Raw genomic sequence first — 19,004 nt, forward strand, 5'->3', positions numbered from 1 at the left:
TTTCCTCACTGCCTCCTCCCCTGCTGCTCTCTAGCCTCATTTTTTCACTCCCTCCGGCAGCAGCTTCAGTGGGTGATAACTTCAGCAGCAGTAGCAGGTGATCACCATTTTCTGTTTTGCCTCAAGAGGCAGTGGACTCTGCAACACAAGAAGTGGTGGACTCTCCTTTCTGGGATCCATCAGAAACCAGGACGGCTTCTCTAAATCAGGGACATCCCTGGAAAATAGTGACACTTGGAGGGTTTCTCTTTCCCTGCTTTTTCATTCGCTGCCTCTGGTCTCCTGCATCCTTTTAGCAGAGGAGGGGAGCGTTTTTGGCTTTCATACTTCTCCACTCCCCACCCCACCCCCAATATAACCAAAAGCACAATATAACAAAACACACACACACCATTTGGGAGCGAAGACCAAAAAAATAAAATTGTTTTACTATTTTATTACTTATTTTCGCAGTTCAATCTATCTATAAATTTTATTGTTTATAGCTAATGGCCAGAATACAATATGAGCACAAATCACACAGCTGCAAAACAAAAGACATTGCATGCACCAGACCAGGATACATCTATAGCGTCGAAAATTTATTTTCACAGTTGTTTCAATGGGAAGGATATAGGGCAGCAGAGTCCAGGTGGTGGGGTCCAGATTACAGCTTCCATCTGTCATCCCTGCTGGCTGAAGCTGATGGGAACTGGACAACAACATCTGAGGACACCTCAATGGCTATTCTGTGATATACAGAATCTACAATACTCTCCTGGTATGTCCCACGGAGGACCTTAAGGTCCATAAATAGCAACACCCTAGAGGTCCCAGGTCCTAAGGAAGTTAGATTAGCCTCAACCAGAGCCAGGGCCTTCTCAACACTGGCTCCGGCCTGGTGGAACGCTCTGTCTCATGAGACCAGGGCCCTGCGGGATCTGATTTCTTTCCGCAGGGCCTGTAAGACAGAGTTGTTCCACCGGGCCTTTGGCTTAGAATCAGTTTGATTCCATCCCCCTCTTTCTTTTTCCTTTCTCCTCCTGTGAAGAGGCTGCATCCTAACGTTTTAATGTTGTATTTTAATCTTGTTTTTTAGATTGTATTTTAATCATCAACTTGTTTTTATTATTGGTTGTTAGCCACCCTGAGCCCAGTCTTGGCTGGGGAGGGCGGGGTATAAATAAAACATTCATTCATTCATTCATTCATTCATTCAATTCATTCAATTCATTCAATTCATTCATTCATTTAATTCATTCATTCATTCATTCATTCATTCATTCATTTATTTATTTATACAAAGGATTAAGGCACTGATCCAGAAGACAATGAACTGAGAAGAGGCCCCACTGAATTACCTTGGAGCAACTATAGCCAGGAGCAGGTTTCATTTGCAGCAGGGGTTGGAAGCTGGTCCCTGACATTAAACCCCTTTATTTATTCCTCTGGAGATCTGAAGTCTACAAAGCAATGGGTTGTTTTATTCAGAATAAGCTCACCAAAATCAATGGAGCTAAGTTACCCATGTGCACAACTTTCAGTGGGTCTAACTCCAAGCATGGTTATCCTTGGATGCAACTCAATGAGGTTTCCCTGCCGATACGGGTGGAGGGATTGCTTTCTAGTAATCCACTTCAGCAATACAAAAACGCATGTCAACAGCTGGTGGAGGTCTAGTGCAGAGGGAGAGGTGGCAAAATAAAAAATGAAACCAGGGTTGGACATCAGTGACGCTGAAATAAATTGTTTGGAACTGCTGAAAGTGTTGCTGTCTCTTTTGGAACAAAGCTGCAGGGAGAACACTGTGGGTGGGATGGGAAAAGCAAAGCCCGCTTTTTTCATATTTCTGCTGATTGTGGCTGGAATGAATCCTCTCCATGGACCTCTACAAAGATGTCAACAGAGCTCTTTGCAAATAAACGTTCCCTTTCAGAGCAATCATTTTGCTCTGGAGAGAGGTAGATTTGGTCCCCTTAAGGCTTAAGCCATCCTGAGTTGGGTTTTGTTTCCTGACAGCCAAAAGAAAGGGAGGAGCATCTCTCCAGAGAACGAGGCTCCTAGGAAGGTGTAGAGATGGGCTCCTGTGTCGGCATCGAAGAAAGACACCTCCCTCCCATCATAGTTCAGAGTCACTCGGATCCGCTTGGGCTTGTTGCTCAGGGACAGGGGAGGGTTGTCAGGGGGGTTGAAGGCACTGTACCAACCTCCCCTCTTCCCCACAGCCCAGACCCCTCCTTCAGGACTTAAGGCTAAGCAGCCCTTTCTCCTCACTGACTTCCTGGCAACCCCAACAGCCCACATCTCCTCACTTCCCACAATGACTTCCCAATAATGGCTGCCTTTGGTGAAGCCCTCACGTCCCAGCACAGCAGGATCGCTGTAGAACCTCTCGGAATTGTTGGGCAGGTGTTGATACTCGTCTCGCCATCTCACGCTTTTGCAGTCCTCAGAGAGGACAAGCCGGGGATAAGCTGTGGCTGGATCCAGAGCGACATTTGCTGTTGGGGAGAGAGATGAGGTGTAAGGAAAAGAGGCAGAATCCGTGGAAAGAGAGGACACACCAGTGCAAGACACACCCCAAGAACCAGGTTCCCTCTCTCATGAAATAGGACTTCCTTGCTCTCCTTCCTCCAGATGATAAATGCCCTTTTTGCTGTCTTTTAAATTAGGCTCTCTCCCCCCCTTATTCAATATATGTTGCTGGATGAACATTTTGTATATTCTGTTCATTGCCTTACATTTTTCTGACTTTGAATGGCTTTTACGTTGTGTATTTTATCTGCTCAAGTCAGTTTGAGATGTTTTCTCTGTATAAAGAGATTGATAAATGTAATAAAGAAACAAAATAATAAAGTTATTTATGCTGTACCCCTCCTGCCAATCCAGGTATCTCAAATGACCCAGAAAATGTTTACTTTCCATTTTTGTGTGAGTGGATCCAGGAATTGGATGCCATGATGGCTGCTACATCACAGTGCAATTCACTCAAGTTAAGCTACTGATAGTTCCAAGGTCTGGGGGACAGTCTGTTTAAACTCAATAAAACAACATTTCCCATCCCCTCTGTGAATTTGGTCTTCCATTGGAAATTTACCTTTCTGAGCCAGTCTGAGGAATACAGTATCTGAAGAGGGAAGAAGATAGAAAGTTTAAGCACTACAGTATTGGACCTTTGGTAAATCTTGTCACAATAATATGACTTCACAACATACTGCATATTGTTTATTTAAAGTTAAAGAAATTAAGTTGAACATTTTTTTTAAAAAAAAACTAATAATAATAATAATAATAATAACAACAACAATAATAATATATATACTGCCCTTTACCAGAATATATCAGGGTAGTTCATATGGGGAACAGATTAAAATAATTAAAAATGTAAAACACAGAAATAATAAATCATACTAGAAAAGATTGTCTATGAACCTCATAGTTCAGAGTAGGATCAATAGTGGTGCATAAGCTCTGCAATACCAGTCTTAGGCAGGAAGACAAAGGGGAGCTGGCCACAGCCTCACATCTGCCCCAAGTACACTGGTGGCTCCGATGGTGGGGGTTATTAAAGCTGCAATTGTTTAACATAACAAGAAACTAAACTTGCAGAGGCAGAATTGGCAAAGCTCTCAAGCAAAAGGAAGTCCCAGATCTTCCAAGTGCCCCTAGTTTCCAGGGACAGCCCCGGATTTACAGAAGCTGCCCCGGCTTCTGATTTGTCCTGCTTTTCCTTAAAAGGTAAAGGTAAAGGTACCCCTGCCCGTACGGGCCAGTCTTGACAGACTCTGGGGTTGTGCGCCCATCTCACTTAAGAGGCCAGGGGCCAGCGCTGTCCGGAGACACTTCCGGGTCACGTGGCCAGCGTGACATCGCTGCTCTGGCGAGCCAGAGCCGCACACAGAAACGCCGTTTACCTTCCTGCTGGTAAGCGGTCCCTATTTATCTACTTGCACCCGGAGGTGCTTTCGAACTGCTAGGTTGGCAGGCGCTGGGACCGAGCAGCGGGAGTGCACCCCGCCGCAGGGATTCGAACCGCCGACCTTTCGATCGGCAAGTCCTAGGCGCTGAGGCTTTAACCCTTTCCTTAGGACATCACTATTTTCATCGGAGAAATGTTGGAGGGTATGAAGTCCTGCCTCACTGAATTTTAATTTCCAGTAGCATTGCCCTGGAACTCTAGAGATGGTTTTTGCATCAAAGGCTGGTAGGATCATATATGGGACGTTGCCCTCTCAGAGCACACGACACAGCTCTGTTGACTGGTCAGATAAGCAGGTTTGCCAAATGAGGTCAGTTTGGAAAGCTTATGGTTTCTCTTCCTTTTTTTGCAAGCAGTAACACTTCTGTACTCAAATTTCTATATGGTCTATCTGGATCTCAATCACAGAAGGCGGAGAACCCAGTTAAATATAGACGTCAACTTCAGCACTGCTTGCACTGTGTCCTATTTTTATGGCCTTAATGTAGTCCACATTGTGGTTTTGGTTCTTGTTCGAAAGTGGATAAAAGCATTTTGGGGGTTTGGGATTCTTTCAAACCAACATTTAGGTACAGGCTGTTTGGAATGTTCCCCTTCCCCAGTGAAATGTGGAATCTCTTGTGAGACCAAGATGGTTGCAGCACTAGATTTTTTCATTCTGTTATTTGCCCTGAGATCGAATAATGGAGTGGTATAAAAATGATAGATAGATAGATAGATAGATAGATGATAGATATAGATGATAGATAGATAGATAGATAGATAGATAGATAGATAGATAGATATAGATAGATGATAGATATAGATAGATAGATAGATAGATAGATAGATAGATGATAGATAGATAGATAGATGATAGATAGATAGATAGATAGATAGATAGATATAGATAGATGATAGATAGATAGATAGATAGATAGATAGATAGATAGATAGATAGATAGATAGATAGATAGATATAGATGATAGATAGATGATAGAGCAGATGCGGGTGTGAGTTTGGGGAGGAGGAGATGCTTCAGTAGGGTAATAGGTGCTTGTTGTGAAGCCCAAGCAAACTGAGAACCTCCCAAAGGACCACTCCTGATTGTGTAGATTAGCAACAATATGCAAAGGAGATTCCATATAGTTATGAACAGAAACATGTTGGAACAAAAACTCAGGACTTTACAATACAATATACCCTGGTGCATTTGCAGCGGTTACCACTCCAGCCTCTGAGGACGAGAATGGCAATATAAATGGGGCAATAGGTAGTTGAGGAGGAGAGAATGATGACTAGGCTGTAAAAAAGGAATCTCTGCTGGTGCTACCACTGACTATTTGGCAAGAACAAAATATAATGAAGAGTCCGGCATGCTCATTTTCAGACTTATACAATACCTAGCATAAAATCCTCACCGCCATTATTCATTACCTTTGAACTGCTTCATGTCACCTTGCAGAAGGGGATTTGTAGCACAGAATTGCGAGATCCTTTTCTTCAGCTCTGGAGGGAGATCCACTGGATTCCCTAGTCTCTCTCTTTTCTCATATCTGGTGGAGAAAAACAATTTTAAACCACCCAACTCCAAGGAATGCAAAGGAATTGAGAGGAGGAAGGAACCTCTAGAAAGCCAAGAGGCAGGGGCAAGCACAGAGGGATTGAGGCCCAGAGGGATGGAGGAGATTATGGACGCCAAAGCCAGACACCTGGGGGCCAGAACACGGTCTCTGAGTCTCCCCACTTACATCTATGCCAGTAAAAAGAAACGTCAAGTGATACCATTACGCTCAGAGTTTCTCTGTTTCCAGCTTTGCTGCATTGCCTATAACAGGGTTGCCATATGTCCGAAATTTCCCAGACATAGCTCAACAACTTTGCCCCACAAAAGCCCAACAACTTCTGCATCCAGTTTTTAATTTTTTGAAACATGGCAACCCTAAAAGGGCATAAATTATCTGAGTGTATTGACAGCACACTGCATATTTCATTCCATCACCCATTACACGGCACTGGGCCATTCTTGCCCTCTTTTCAACCGATTGCTCAGTTCATTTTTGCCTTGATTATGCCTTTGGGCTGCTCTAACCATTTGTTAAAATTCAACAAATGGAATCAAATGTAACTCGAAAAAGCACTTCAAGAAACAGCAGAGTGGGCTACAGAAGACAACTCCCACCATCTTAAAAGTATATGTAAGGGTATCTAAGAAGAAGTTTACAAGTCTAGAAAAAACTGAAAGGATTTTGCCTGGCTCTTAAAAGATGCTTTCTATTCTTTGTCATTTTCTGAGAAAGAGAACAAAGGAGCAGACCTGAGGGGTTCAAAGGAGGACTCCTGTTGTTACCTGCGAAATGCTGCAGGTGTGGGGAGTCCCACTGTCTCTCCCTTGGAGCCTGGAGGGGCAGGTTTTATGTACTGGGCTCCTGGACCCTTCCCAGCCTCATGAGGAGAAGCTACTGGAAATGAGAAGGACCCACTTACCTCTGCAAGGTGCTTCTCACATCCTAGAGAGAAAAAGAGGGAGAGAAGAAGGGAAATCAGTGCCTGCCACAAGATAGACCCAGGATAGGATTCGCTCTGGCCCTTTGAGGCTGTGGGTTTCCCATGGAGGAGATATTCACGAGATTATTGTCAACAGACAAAATGGCTCCATTTCGACGCAGTGAAAGGTGAACTATTAGATGCAAATGAATAGAACAAAGCTGCTCCCACTTTTTAAAATCTGCAGGGAAACTTCCCAGTTTTTCATGCAACATAAGAGAGAAAACCCACATTTGGAAAACAATGGAATGAAGCTCCCATAGAATCGTAGAATTGTAGAGTTGAAGGGAACTCGAGGCTCACCCTGCTCCTCTATAGAACAGCCCTGGCAACCAGCTCTGGGCATATTCCAACAGAATATATATATTTATATATATATAAATAAGGAAACATCAAATCTTTAAAAACTTCCCAAAATGATAATAATTCCCTTACAAACACACTTTCAGCTGCTTCTGCCACAGCCTTACCCGGAGGAGTTCACTTCCTGGCTGCTGGCGTTTCTCCTCCATCTCCTGGATGATCCTTTGAAGAGAGGAGAGTTCCTCAGAGAGCTGGTCCATGAGCTGATCCCTTTTTGCTGCAATCTCTTTCTCCACCTTTTCCATCTGATTCAGCAGGCGTTTCTCTTGCTTTTTGAGAAACTGGCGCAGTTGCCTGAACTCATTGGCTGCCTTTTGCCTCTCCGTTTCTGTTAATTTCTGCAATAAGCAGAATAAAAAGAAGAGGAAAGGAATTCAGCATCTCTATTTGTGTTCAGTCTTCGAAGAATAGAGGGATGTTGTGAGAATTCCACAGGAAGGGCAACTCTGGCTTCTCAAAGCCTACGGGACTGCCTCTCCTGGTATGCCCCGCGGAGGACCTTAAGGTCCACAAATGACAACATTTTGGAGGTCCCAAGTCGCAAGGTGGTTAGATTGGTCTCAACTAGGGCCAGGGCCTTTTCAGTACTGGCCCCGACTTGGTGGAACGCTCTGTCACAAGAGACTAGGGCCCTGCTGCCAGAACTCTAATAGAGCAGAATTGGAAGACATCAAAAATCCCAACTATAAAGGAGTGGCAATCCAAACTATTTGATTATTTAGAATTGGCAAAAATGACACAGAAAATAAGAAATCAAAAAGATATAAAGTTTAACAAAGAATGGAATAAATTTATGACATACATGGAAACAGAGGTAAAAAATCTAAAAATCACAGTAGGTGTGACATAACACTTGTGATGTAAAGAGTTTTTTGAGGAAAAGAAACTGCAGATAAAAAATCATATAATATATTCTGAAACCGAGATGAAGGGAAGTCAATCAGTGTCGTGTGTTATTTAGTAAATGTAAGTTAATTTGTTGGTATCTTATGTTAGGAGATGTTTTTTCTTTTGTTTTCGTTATTATTATTTCTCTTTTTTATGTATTTCTTTTTTGTGTGTATGTGTTATGTATGTTTCTTTTGTTTTAATGTTTGATGTAGCAAAACGAATTAAAATCAATTATGTTTTTACTGTAATTTTACTAGCGTTAGCCGCCCTGAGCCTGGCTTTGGCAGGGGAGGGTGGGGTATAAATAACTATTATTATTATTATTATTATTATTATTATTATTAAAGATGAGAAGTCAGGAAGATGCTGACTCTGAGACTTCTAGACTGGGTGGGAAGCATTGGGGGTAAAATGCCAAGGATTGTAACAAGTAATTTGACCCAGAAAGGGCTGGTGGTGTAAAGCAGTGTCCCCCAACCGGCCCCCCCATGGTATTCTAAGGGGGCCACAGGTGAAAAATGCATAAATGGGGGGCCACAGCAAGAGACTAGGGGGCCACAGAGGGAAGTGAAAAGTGAAGAAAGAAAATCCTGATTGGCTGGCTATTTGCTTGGCCAATCCCAAGTGTGTAAGGCAGTGCCCACCAGGGCCTGGAACTCCTTTTTGCCATGTGCGTTTTCTTGGAGTTGTCCTGGTTTTTTCCTGGCAGGAGGGGGCGATTGCTGAGGCTCCTGTTTTGACCAATAGAGCCCACAACCCAGAACCCCCATGCCAGGTAAATGCGGTGGTGGGGTGGCAATGGGCAGGGCTGGGTGAGCCGGAGCTGCTTTTTTGCTGGGCCTGGGGGCAGCCTGGGGCCTTTGGATGTTGCCAAGGCGCTTTATAGGTTAAAACCAGCACTTTTAATTGGGCCCAGAAACTAATTCGTAGCCAGTGCAGTCAGAAGAAAGTCACACTGCGTTCAGCGGGCCTTACTCCCGGCTAACAAATTTTAGGAGAGATGAGGCCTTTCCAAAAGGACAGGTGTTCTGAGGACTTGGTCTGCCTCTTGGCTTTTGTTTCTCTGCATTTTACATGAAGTTTCTCAATATGAGGGTGATGATTTACGTCCTTCTTCCCTTCCCAGTGTCCAGGTCACTTACGAGCAAGTCTTCGCTTTCCCTTTTCACCGCAGCTTTTTTTACCAGAATTTTCTCTCTCTCCTCCAGCAGATTCTTCAGGCAACTATCCACCACATTCTGAAGAGAAAACAAAAACTCAGGATTGATTTGGAGAGAGTAGAGGTGGACGATATGCTTATTTTCTGCCATGCATTCAAGCGCCTGGGAGCAAGGTCGGCGCTGTGCTTAGGAGGAGTGATAGGCTTGAAGCTGCTCTATCTCCTTGCATAGGATGTGATCCTAGGTTTTAAGTGAGTAGTTGCAAAGTGCTTTCTGTCATTTTTTAGTAAGACCCGTTTGTATAACTCCTGTTATTTCTATAAATGATATTTTTACTATAGGCTTATGTGAATTGCTGAAACAGGTACACAGCCTAAAAGGTAAATACAAATCTATGTATAAATTGCCATTTTTAGGGCAATTTCCTGTTTGCTTTCAGCCTTAACTCAAATTACGAAGTTATTCTAAAGTTCAGTTTACATTGCTAGACAGCATGTGACAGGAGTTTTTCAAAGCTAAAATTAATCAAGAGTTATCTCAGGTCCAGGATGAGTCAAGCTTGGATCTCTGGCTTAGCCATCTTGTCAATTGAAAATAAAGTAGCGAAAGGAATTGATTTTGATGATGTGATTTCAAAATTTGCAGAGAACAAAGTTCGGAAAAGGGGTTTTAAGTGCTTTTGCTTACAATGTTAAGTAAATAAATCAGAAAATAACACCTGCAACTATAAGTATCTTATTTTTCCTTATTTTAATAATTTCAATGTAGGGGGGGCGGGGTGACAAGAAATTTTCGCACCGGGTACTGCCTGACGTTACGCCACTGAGCATAAGTGTGGATGAACCCTAAGATTCTCCTGTCAGACTGCACAGCTGCTGTGTTTGCAATGAGGAGAAGGGTGTTACCTTGTTCTTCACCCCTTGGGATGGATGAAACTATCCTTTACAAAATGTTCCAGGAAACGTCAAAACAAAGAATCCCTTAATACAGAATTTTTTTAGGGGAAAGATGGGAGCCCCCATTATTTATTTATTTATTTCCCACCCATCTGGCTGGGTTTCCCCAGCCACTTAGGGCGGCTTCCAACAAAACACTAAAATACAATAACCTATTAAGCATTAAAAGCTTCCCTAAACAGGGCTGCCTTTAGATGTCTTCTAAAAGTTTGGTAGTTATTTTTCTCTTTGACATCTGGTGGGAGGGCGTTCCACAGGGCGGGCGCCACTACCGAGAAGGCCCTCTGCCTGGTTCCCTGTAACTTGGCTTCTCGAAGTGAGGGAACGGCCAGAAGACCCTCGGCGCTGGACCTCAGTGTCCGGGCAGAACGATGGAGGTGGAGACGTTCCTTCAGGTATACTGGACCGAGGCCACTACCTACAGGGCCAGAGTTCCTCACCCCTGATCTAGCCCCTGCCCTCCCCTTGCTGTGGTGTTGGAGCAATAAGAGCTGTTTTCATTTGAAGGGAGAGGGCAGAAGGTACCCTCCAGTATTGGTAATTTGCTGAGGGGACAGAAAACTAGACGTACCCTTGCAGTGGGAGTTATTTTCCAGACACACTGAGACAATATTCTGCAAAGAGAACGAATGGTGGGGAGGAGGAAGGAGTCAGTTACCAAGTGCAAAGATGACTTCGTACCTTGTATTCCTGGACAACTTCTTCCTTGAGGACTACAGTGTGCGATTCATGTTCCGGGGAACGTTCACAAAACATGCACACCAATTCTTTATCATCTCTGCAGAACAGGTGGAGTCTTTCCTTGTGTTTCTCACATAGCTCCTTTCCTCGGAGTTTAAACTTTTCTGATATGTTTGCCAGGTCCCAATTGGGACGGAAATTCCCTTTCTGGATCTTGGCTCTGCAGACCGGACACTCCAAGTCCCCCACACCCTTTTCTTCCCATTTATCGCTGCAGTTCTGGATGCAGCCCTGACAGAAGTTGTGGCCGCAGTCCAAGGTCACGGGGTCTGTCAGATAGTCCCTGCAGATGGGGCACTTAACTTCATCCTCCACATCTGTGAATGGAGAATAGGAGGCCATGGTAGATGAAGAGTCTGCGGATTTGTTGACAGAAGAGGCAGCTGTAGAAAAAAAAGCAAAATGAGAAGCAGTTAGAGGATAAAGGCCAGTTGGGGGGGAAACTATTGGTCAATAAGCATTTCCAAATCCTTCTAGTGGGGAGTGACAGTGCCTCCAGACTGTGTGTGTGTCTGTGGATTCAAGCACATTCTGGAGCTAAAATAGATTAAATAGCTCCACCATCCTATTGGAACAAACAAAATTTAAAAACACTTGGCCTTTTTGTGGTCTGCAATAGAAGTTTCTTGCCTGGGGCTAACAGTTTCTGTATGGATGTCTTATTTTCCACAGGATTGTGAAGAAGGGAAGGGTTAAAACACCCCTGCAGGCTCACTGAGAACTGAATGAAAACAGGAAAACAGCCCTTTCTGAGCAACCAGCTGCCTGAGAGCATAAATTGGGGTCTAGTGGTAAAATACTCACCCCTGGATTAGCTTTCTCTTGCTGCCAAGATGCTGGGCTGACTGATCGACGAGGTTTTCTTTTTCCTCGGTCAGCTATTCCTGCTCTTGCTTCCTCGCCCTTTCTTTATGACAGGGCAGAGAAGTGCGTATTATGTACAGAATAATGTTACTACAACCAGAAACTGTTGCCTTAAATGGTGCTTCTGGGAATGCTCATCTTCCTCCCTCTCTCCCTTCACTTCTCAAATATCACTGATTTCCTCTTCATCTTTGCTCCACCCTCAGTATAGAAGTCTGCATAGAAAGAAAGAAAGAAAGAAAGAAAGAAAGAAAGAAAGAGAGAGAAAACCACCCTTCTCCATCATTATTGAATTGAGCATTTGTGTGAGACGTCTTTATACGAAATAGAACAAAGACATAGTTTCTTTTGGGGGAGGCATGGAAGGCTTTTTAAAATCAGAAATATTACAGTAAATGGTTAATGAGTAACTGCTTTGGCCTTTATTGCATGAACTTTGCCTGACACTTCAGCCACACCCATATTGTTCCTGATGCAGATATAGACTGGCTGTTCCTCTGTGTGTTCTGGGAGATCAAGAGGTAGGGAACTGGTCACAGTAGGAGGAAGATTCCCTGGCTTCTCCAGCAGCCTGCCTGATCTCTTCTTCTTGCCCCCCCCCCCCCCCCCGCTTCTGCCTCTGTTCTGGACTTCTCTCTGGTGCAGACTCTCCCTGATCACTAAGCCCTGTTGCCCCTTCAGCTTCTGACACCTCCTCCTCCTCCTCCCCACTGTCTACTCATTTTTCTCCCTCTGACCACCCATTGTTATCCCACCTCTACTCCCCTAGTTCTGAGCTTTCTTCCCCTGGGGGTTCTCTTAGAGGTCCCCCAGCTCGTGTCTCCCACCACTCCTCATCCAGTCAGTCCATGGCAGTATGCCTTTCTTGGCTGCCTTCACTGTCACTCGTTAGGCTCGGTGAGGAGCCCTTACCAATTTCTGATAACATTTTACAGGATCTTTCCTCCAGTTGTGTTTGAGCTGCCTCCTAGCTTCCTTCTTTGCCCTAAGCTCTGGAGTAGACCAGGGAGCCAAGTGGGCTCCACAAAGTGGGAGAGAGCCATTCAGATGTTCCAGGGGTCAGTCAGGGCTTTCACAGGAACACTAGTCACCAACTGCCTATGCCATGTGCTCCTTACTGGGCCTGCCCCATTTCCCCTATACAGTGGGACCTCGGGTTACAAACACTTCAGGTTACAGACTCCACTAACCCAGAAATAGTAACTCGGGTTAAGAACTTTGCTTTAGGATGAGAACAGAAATCATGCGGTGACAGCAGGAGGCCCCATTAGCTAAAGTGGTGCTTCAGGTTAAGAACAGTTTCAGGTTATGAACAGACCTCCAGAACGAATTAAGTTCATAACCAGAGGTACCACTGTATTTCCCCCTACTCTGAAGCACTGTAATTACAACCCCCCCCCCCTTCTCCTCTCTTCCCTGGCACATGCTGCACTCATTTAAAACGAAACAACCAAAATTTAAATGTTGTTTAGTCGTGACCCCAGAGCACGCCAGGCCCTCCTGTCTTCCACTGCCTCCCGCAGTTTGGTCAGACTCATGTTTGAAGCTTCGAGAACACTGTCCAACCATCTCGTCCTGTGTCGTCCCCTTCTCCTTGTGCCCTCCATCTTTCCCAACATCAGGGTCTTTTCCAGGGAGTCTTCTCTTCTCATAAGGTGGCCAAAGTATTGGAGCCACCTCCAATAAAATTTAAATACCCACAGATTAAAAGCCATTTTAAAGCATTTTAGACATTTGGGGCAGTAAAACCAATAACGGAGACCTGAAAAGGAGACCCTAACACTGCAACCCAAGAGTTTGCTTCAGCATTATTTTTTAATATGGAGGCTAGATTCTGCCCTCCATTAAAATGGGACTTCCGGAGGCGGCGCCATCGGTAATGGCGGATACCCTCTGAAACGGAGGGGGAAGCTCCGCAGAAATCGGGTCCACCGCTACAGCGAAGCGGAGGACCCTCAAAAAACCCACAGGCGGGTGAAGCCTGGGGCCGTGGGGCTCAGCGGGCACGCTTTGCGCCCCCCCGAACTGTCAAAGGAGCCCTGAAAAGAGCTCCGGAGCGGAGCGGGGGTGTAGCGCTGTGCTGGAGCCGATCGCTACTTCTGCGGAGTGAAGCTGCATAGCAGTTACCGGAGAGCGCTGGCCTTTTTCCTGTGAAACATCGGATTAAAACAGCTATCCGTGAGTAAGAATTGGGAACTTGGAAAGATCAAAGTTAAGACCAAGTATTGGACTTTGATTTTGAATTTGAATTTGAACTTGAAACTAGAAACTTGAACTTGAAATTTGAACTTGAAACTAGAAACTTTGATCGGGACTTTGAACTTGAATTTAAAATTCGGACCTGAAATCGGCAAAGTGCAAACAGGAAGTCCGCTTTGCCGATCCTGTAAATAGAATAAAAGCAAGGGACAAGGGAACTTTGAACCACTGACTTGTTTTATATAAAGAGCTAAATTTCACTGTCAGAGCAAAAGAACCCCCCCCCCCCCAAGTAGGGAAGGGGGGACAGAAAATCCACCACTTTACTTTTAACACTGATCTGCCGGTCTGTCTTAAATAAATGCAAGGCTACTGTGAAAGTACTGTTTATGGACATTGTAACTTTTGCTACTGAATGTTTAGAAGGACTGGTAACAATCAAGGGAGCCTCCAAATTTATAACTTTTTTACTCTTTTACTCTTGCAACAAATTGGAAAGATAACTGGGGAGCTGAAGAAGTTACTGTTTAACAATCATTGAAGAAACAACCTGGTATTCTGCTCCCCTAGAGGAACTTTGTGTTATAGCTGGGGATTTTCCACTGCAGCTGCTACTGTTTATAGCTAAGAAGGAAGCTTGGGAATTGTGTGAGTGACCTTGATTTTCAGAGGCAAGCAATGGAAGAGAAACAACCAGACAAGTTTCAGCCTCCAGATAAAGTATCAACAAGAGCAAAAATTAAACAACAGCAGCAGCTGCAGGCACAGCAGCAACTCCAGCATAGAAGAACATCATCAGCAGGACTCTCTGTCCCACAAGCCACAGAAAGGGAAGAATCAAAAGGAACAGGATCGGATTCTGCAACATTAGACAAGATTTTATCGGCTTTGCAAAATTTGACAGCTAAGATTGATCAAAATACTTCAACTATTAAGGACCTGGGGCAAAAAGTAAATGATTTGGGGACGAATGTGAATTCTAACACCCAGGCGATTGACAGACTGGTGCAGGAGTCTAAGGAGACAAAGAAGACTGCGGAGGAAGCCAAAGAGAGGGTATTGGCAGTAGAACAAAAGATACCACCAATAAATAAAAAATTGGATGAATACAAGGTACAATTCTCTTTGATTGAACTTAAAGAGAAACAGACCAACTTGAGAATTAGATCGGTCCCAGAAATAGAAGAAGGAGACTTGATAGAACTGTTGACATCGGAATTTGAGGAGTGCTGGGACCTGGATCCAGAGAAAGAAGAATTTAAGATAGTGAGTGCTTTTCGATTGGGAAGGGTTAAGAGGAAAAATAGGCCGAGAGACTGCTTGATTGCTCTAAGGACAAAAGAGGAAAGAGATAAAATACTGAGTCTACACTACCAGAAAGCACTCGATATCCAAGGGGTGAGAATTGAGATTTTTAAAGATATCCCGAAATACCTGCTTGATCTTAGAAACAATTACGGAAATTTGGTGGACCTGCTAAAAAGAAACGGAATTTTGTTCAGGTGGGAATTCCCACAAGGCCTCTCGTTTACATTTAAAGGAAAGAAAATTAAGATAAGATCAGAGGAAGACAAAGAGAGTTTTCTGAGAAATTTTGGAGAAGAATTACAAAGAGAGGCCAGAACAAAAGACTCGGAAATATTAGGACTGGGACCACCTGACTTAGGAAGAACTCTCTTGGGACTGGACCAACGGAAAGAGATACCGCCGACAAACCAAGAGCAACTTCTAGGAGCAACTGGTGGAACATCAGAATAACAACAACATGTCTCTGCAGATGTTAACTTGGAATGTTCGAGGTTTGAACTCCCCCAGCAAAAGGAAGAGGATTTTTCATATTCTGAAAAAGGAACAACTGGACCTAATTTGCCTACAAGAAACACATATAACAAGACTCCAAAGGAAATTATTGATAAATAAAAAGTTAGGTCAAGACTTTATTTCATCAGACAAAGTAAAAAAAAGAGGAGTTGTGATCTACGCAAAAGAGAAATTATCACCAAAGTTTCTCCTTAAAGATGAACATGGACGATTTGTGGCAATTGAAATACAACTCCAAGGAGAGAAATTAGTAATAATTGGAGTCTATGCACCTAATGAGGGGAAATCAGAGTTTTATAAGAAACTGCATGAGACGTTAATGGACTTTATAGATCGAAATATCATTTTGATGGGAGATATGAATGGCGTTGTCTCGACATATATGGATAAATCTGAAAGACAAGTAGTCACAAAAGATGGAAGACTACCAAAGACCTTTTTTGAATTGACAGACAATATGGACTTGATTGATATTTGGAGAACTAAAAATCCCCTAGGTAGAGAGGGGACCTTCTTCTCTGAAGCCAATTTGACCTGGACTAGAATAGACCAAATTTGGATTACAAGAGGGATGGCACCCAAGATTCGAAAGGTGGAAATCTGCCCCAAAATCTGCTCCGACCATAACCCAGTGAAGATGGATATGAAACTAACACCCACTGGTTCCTTTAGATGGAGAATGAATGACACCTTGTTTAGAGACTCTGAAATTGTGAAAAAGGCCCAAAAAACACTAAAAGACTACTTTGAGATAAATTTGAAGACTACCGTGGAGAAAAGAGTAATCTGGGATGCAAGTAAAGCCGTAATGAGGGGGTTTTTGATCCAGCAAAATGCTATAAAGAGGAAACTTCAAGAGGAGAAGAAAGAAAAGATTTTAGAGAAAATCAGAGAAGGCGAGAAGAGATTAAGGACTAAACCTAAGTCACAGGACATTCTACGAGAAATTAAATTACATCAGGCACAATATTTGAAAATGGTTAACCAGGATATAGAATGGAAAATTAAACAAATGAGACAAAAAACCTTCGAATCGGCCAATAAGTGTGGAAAGCTGCTAGCTTGGCAGCTGAAGAAAAGACAGAAATTAAATACTGTTACCAATCTTGAAGTAAATGGACGAAATATACAAAACCCACGGGAGATTCAAGACTGCTTCCAGAGATACTTTAAACAACTGTATTCACAAGGGCCACAGAATGAGATCAAAATCGAGAAATTTTTGGAAACAAATGGATTACAAAAAATTTCTCAAGAGAATAAATTAATACTGAACGACAAAATTTCTGAACAGGAGGTTGAAGGTGCCATTAAGAACCTGCAACTAGGCAAGTCTCCAGGCCCGGATGGGCTAACCTCCAAATACTACAAAGACATGAAAGATTATTTAATTCAACCTCTAATGGAGGTTGGCAATGAAATTATGGAAGGGAAAAGAGCGCCGGAGTCGTGGAAAGAAGCTTACATCACGCTTATACCGAAAAATGAGATAGAAAAGACACAACTAAAGAACTACCGCCCCATATCCCTACTTAATGTGGATTATAAAATTTTTGCTGATATTTTAGCTAGAAGATTGAAAAAAGTTTTAGCAACAATGATTCATAAAGACCAAGCTGGCTTTCTCCCAGGCAGACAATTGTCAAATAACACGAGAAACTTAATTGATATTTTAGAAAAGCTACAAGTTAATATAAATACAAAAGCTGTTTTAATATTTATTGATGCGGAGAAAGCCTTTGACAATATTTCGTGGAGCTTTATGAGGAAAAATTTGCAAGGGATGGGGGTTGGAGAAAGGTTTGGAAACGGTATAGGCGCGATTTACTCAGAACAGAAGGCGAAATTAATAGTGAATAATGCAGTAACGGAAGAAGTTAAGATAGAGAAAGGGACACGACAAGGCTGCCCAATTTCCCCTTTGCTTTTTATTTCAGTCCTGGAGGTCTTGCTGAATATGATTAGAAGGGACCAACAGATTCAGGGTATACAGGTCGGAGTTAAACACTATAAACTTAAAGCCTATGCAGATGACCTAGTACTGACGTTACAGGAGCCAATCCCTAGTTCTAAAAGAGCACTGGAAATAATACAAGAATTTGGTCGGGTGGCAGGTTTTAAATTGAATAAATCAAAAACTATGGTTTTAGAGAAAAATTTGACAGCAGCAGAGAAGGAAAGGTTTCAGGAAGAAACAGGTTTAATATTGGTGAAAAAAGTGAAATATCTAGGGGTGAACTTGACTTCGAAGAATGTAAATTTATTTAAAGATAATTATGAGAAGTGTTGGTCAGAAGTGAAAAAAGATCTTGAAATTTGGACAAACTTGAAACTTTCCTTACTGGGTAGAATTGCTGTTATCAAAATGAATGTATTGCCAAGAATGTTGTTTTTGTTTCAGACGCTACAAATCATTGACAAAATGGACTGTTTTGAGAAGTGGCAAAAAGAAATTTCTAGATTTGTCTGGCAGGGCAAAAAGCCCAGAATAAAATACAAAATTCTTACTGACGCAAAGGAAAGAGGGGGGTTTGCCCTGCCGGACTTCAAGTTATATTATGAAGCAGCAGCTTTTTGCTGGTTGAAGGATTGGCTACTTCTTGAAAACACGGATATTTTGGATTTGGAAGGATATGATAACGTTTTTGGGTGGCATGCATACTTGTGGTACGGTAAGGCTAAAGTGTACAAGACATTTAAAAACCATATTGTCAGGAAAGCATTGTTTAATGTCTGGATGAAATACAAAGATTTATTGGAAAATAAAACTCCTAGGTGGCTCTCACCTATGGAAGCAAAGGCCTTAAAAAAGCTTAATATGGAATCTAACTGGCCAAAATATTGGGAAATTCTGGAGCAGGAGGGAGATAAAATGAAATTGCAAAGTTATGAGAAACTTAAGGATAAGGTGCGAGATTGGTTACATTATTTTCAAATAAGAGAGGCCTATCATTTGGACAGGAAAATTGGTTTCCAGGTGGAAAAATCAAAGTTGGAGACAGAATTGTTAGAACCCAATGCTAAGATATTGTCGAGAATGTATAACTTGCTGTTGAAGTGGAATACTGAGGATGAAACGGTAAAATCTGCTATGATAAAATGGGCACAAGACGTTGGTCATAACATTATGTTTGTTGACTGGGAACAGTTGTGGACCACCGGTATGAAATTCACGGCATGTAATGCCTTAAGAGAGAATATTATGAAAATGATATATAGGTGGTACATGACCCCAGTCAAACTTGCAAAAATCTATCATTTGCCCGATAATAAATGTTGGAAATGCAAAGAAACTGAAGGGACATTCTTTCACCTTTGGTGGACGTGCCCAAGGATCAAGGCTTTCTGGGAGATGATATATAATGAACTGAAAAAGGTATTTAAGTATACCTTCTTGAAGAAACCAGAGGCCTTTCTTCTGGGCATGGTCGGCCAATTGGTGCCAAAGAAGGATAGAACTTTCTTTATGTACGCTACAGCAGCAGCAAGAATACTCATCGCAAAGTATTGGAAGACACAAGATC

The 19,004-nt window shown here is 42.8% G+C and overlaps 1 protein-coding gene and 1 long non-coding RNA gene across 3 annotated transcripts in view; one reads left to right on the forward strand and one right to left on the reverse strand.

Annotated features, from left to right (window-relative positions):
- Positions 1 to 184: 184 nt before the first annotated feature.
- The window catches only part of LOC307209163, an 84,714-nt gene continuing 65,894 nt past the window's right edge, over positions 185 to 19,004 (forward strand). Inside the window, exon 1 of the long non-coding RNA XR_013835364.1 lies at positions 185 to 1,366. This is a non-coding gene — a long non-coding RNA (uncharacterized lncRNA). The remainder of the gene's footprint in view (positions 1,367 to 19,004) is intronic.
- LOC307208729 (tripartite motif-containing protein 10-like) lies at positions 421 to 11,703 on the reverse strand. 2 transcript variants are annotated; one of them, XM_079963629.1, is made up of 8 exons: positions 11,401 to 11,703; positions 10,537 to 10,952; positions 8,882 to 8,977; positions 6,956 to 7,186; positions 6,426 to 6,448; positions 5,376 to 5,494; positions 3,077 to 3,106; positions 421 to 2,480 (listed from the first exon to the last, which is right to left on the reverse strand). In XM_079963629.1, exons 2-8 carry the CDS (start codon positions 10,936 to 10,938, stop codon positions 1,963 to 1,965), a joined length of 1,419 nt encoding a protein of 472 aa, XP_079819755.1. In that variant the 5' UTR covers positions 10,939 to 10,952; positions 11,401 to 11,703; the 3' UTR covers positions 421 to 1,962. The 2 variants fall into 2 exon arrangements, with proteins under 2 accessions (XP_079819755.1, XP_079819754.1); XM_079963628.1 differs by having other exon boundaries at positions 10,537 to 10,979; positions 11,401 to 11,700.

Source organism: Podarcis cretensis (genome assembly GCF_951804945.1).
Source record: "Podarcis cretensis genome assembly, chromosome: 2".
NCBI classification, from domain to species: Eukaryota; Metazoa; Chordata; class Lepidosauria; order Squamata; family Lacertidae; genus Podarcis; species Podarcis cretensis.

Coding starts and splice junctions, on each gene's coding strand:
- LOC307208729 (XM_079963629.1), bottom strand. CDS start 10,938: ATGGCCTCCTATTCTCCATTCACAGATGTGGAGGATGAAGTTAAGTGC. Junction 7,187..8,881: donor GGGAAAGCGAAGACTTGCTC/GTAAGTGACCTG, acceptor TGCTTATTGCAG/AAATTAACAGAAACGGAGAG. Junction 3,107..5,375: donor TGACATGAAGCAGTTCAAAG/GTAATGAATAAT, acceptor TTCCCTCTTCAG/ATACTGTATTCCTCAGACTG.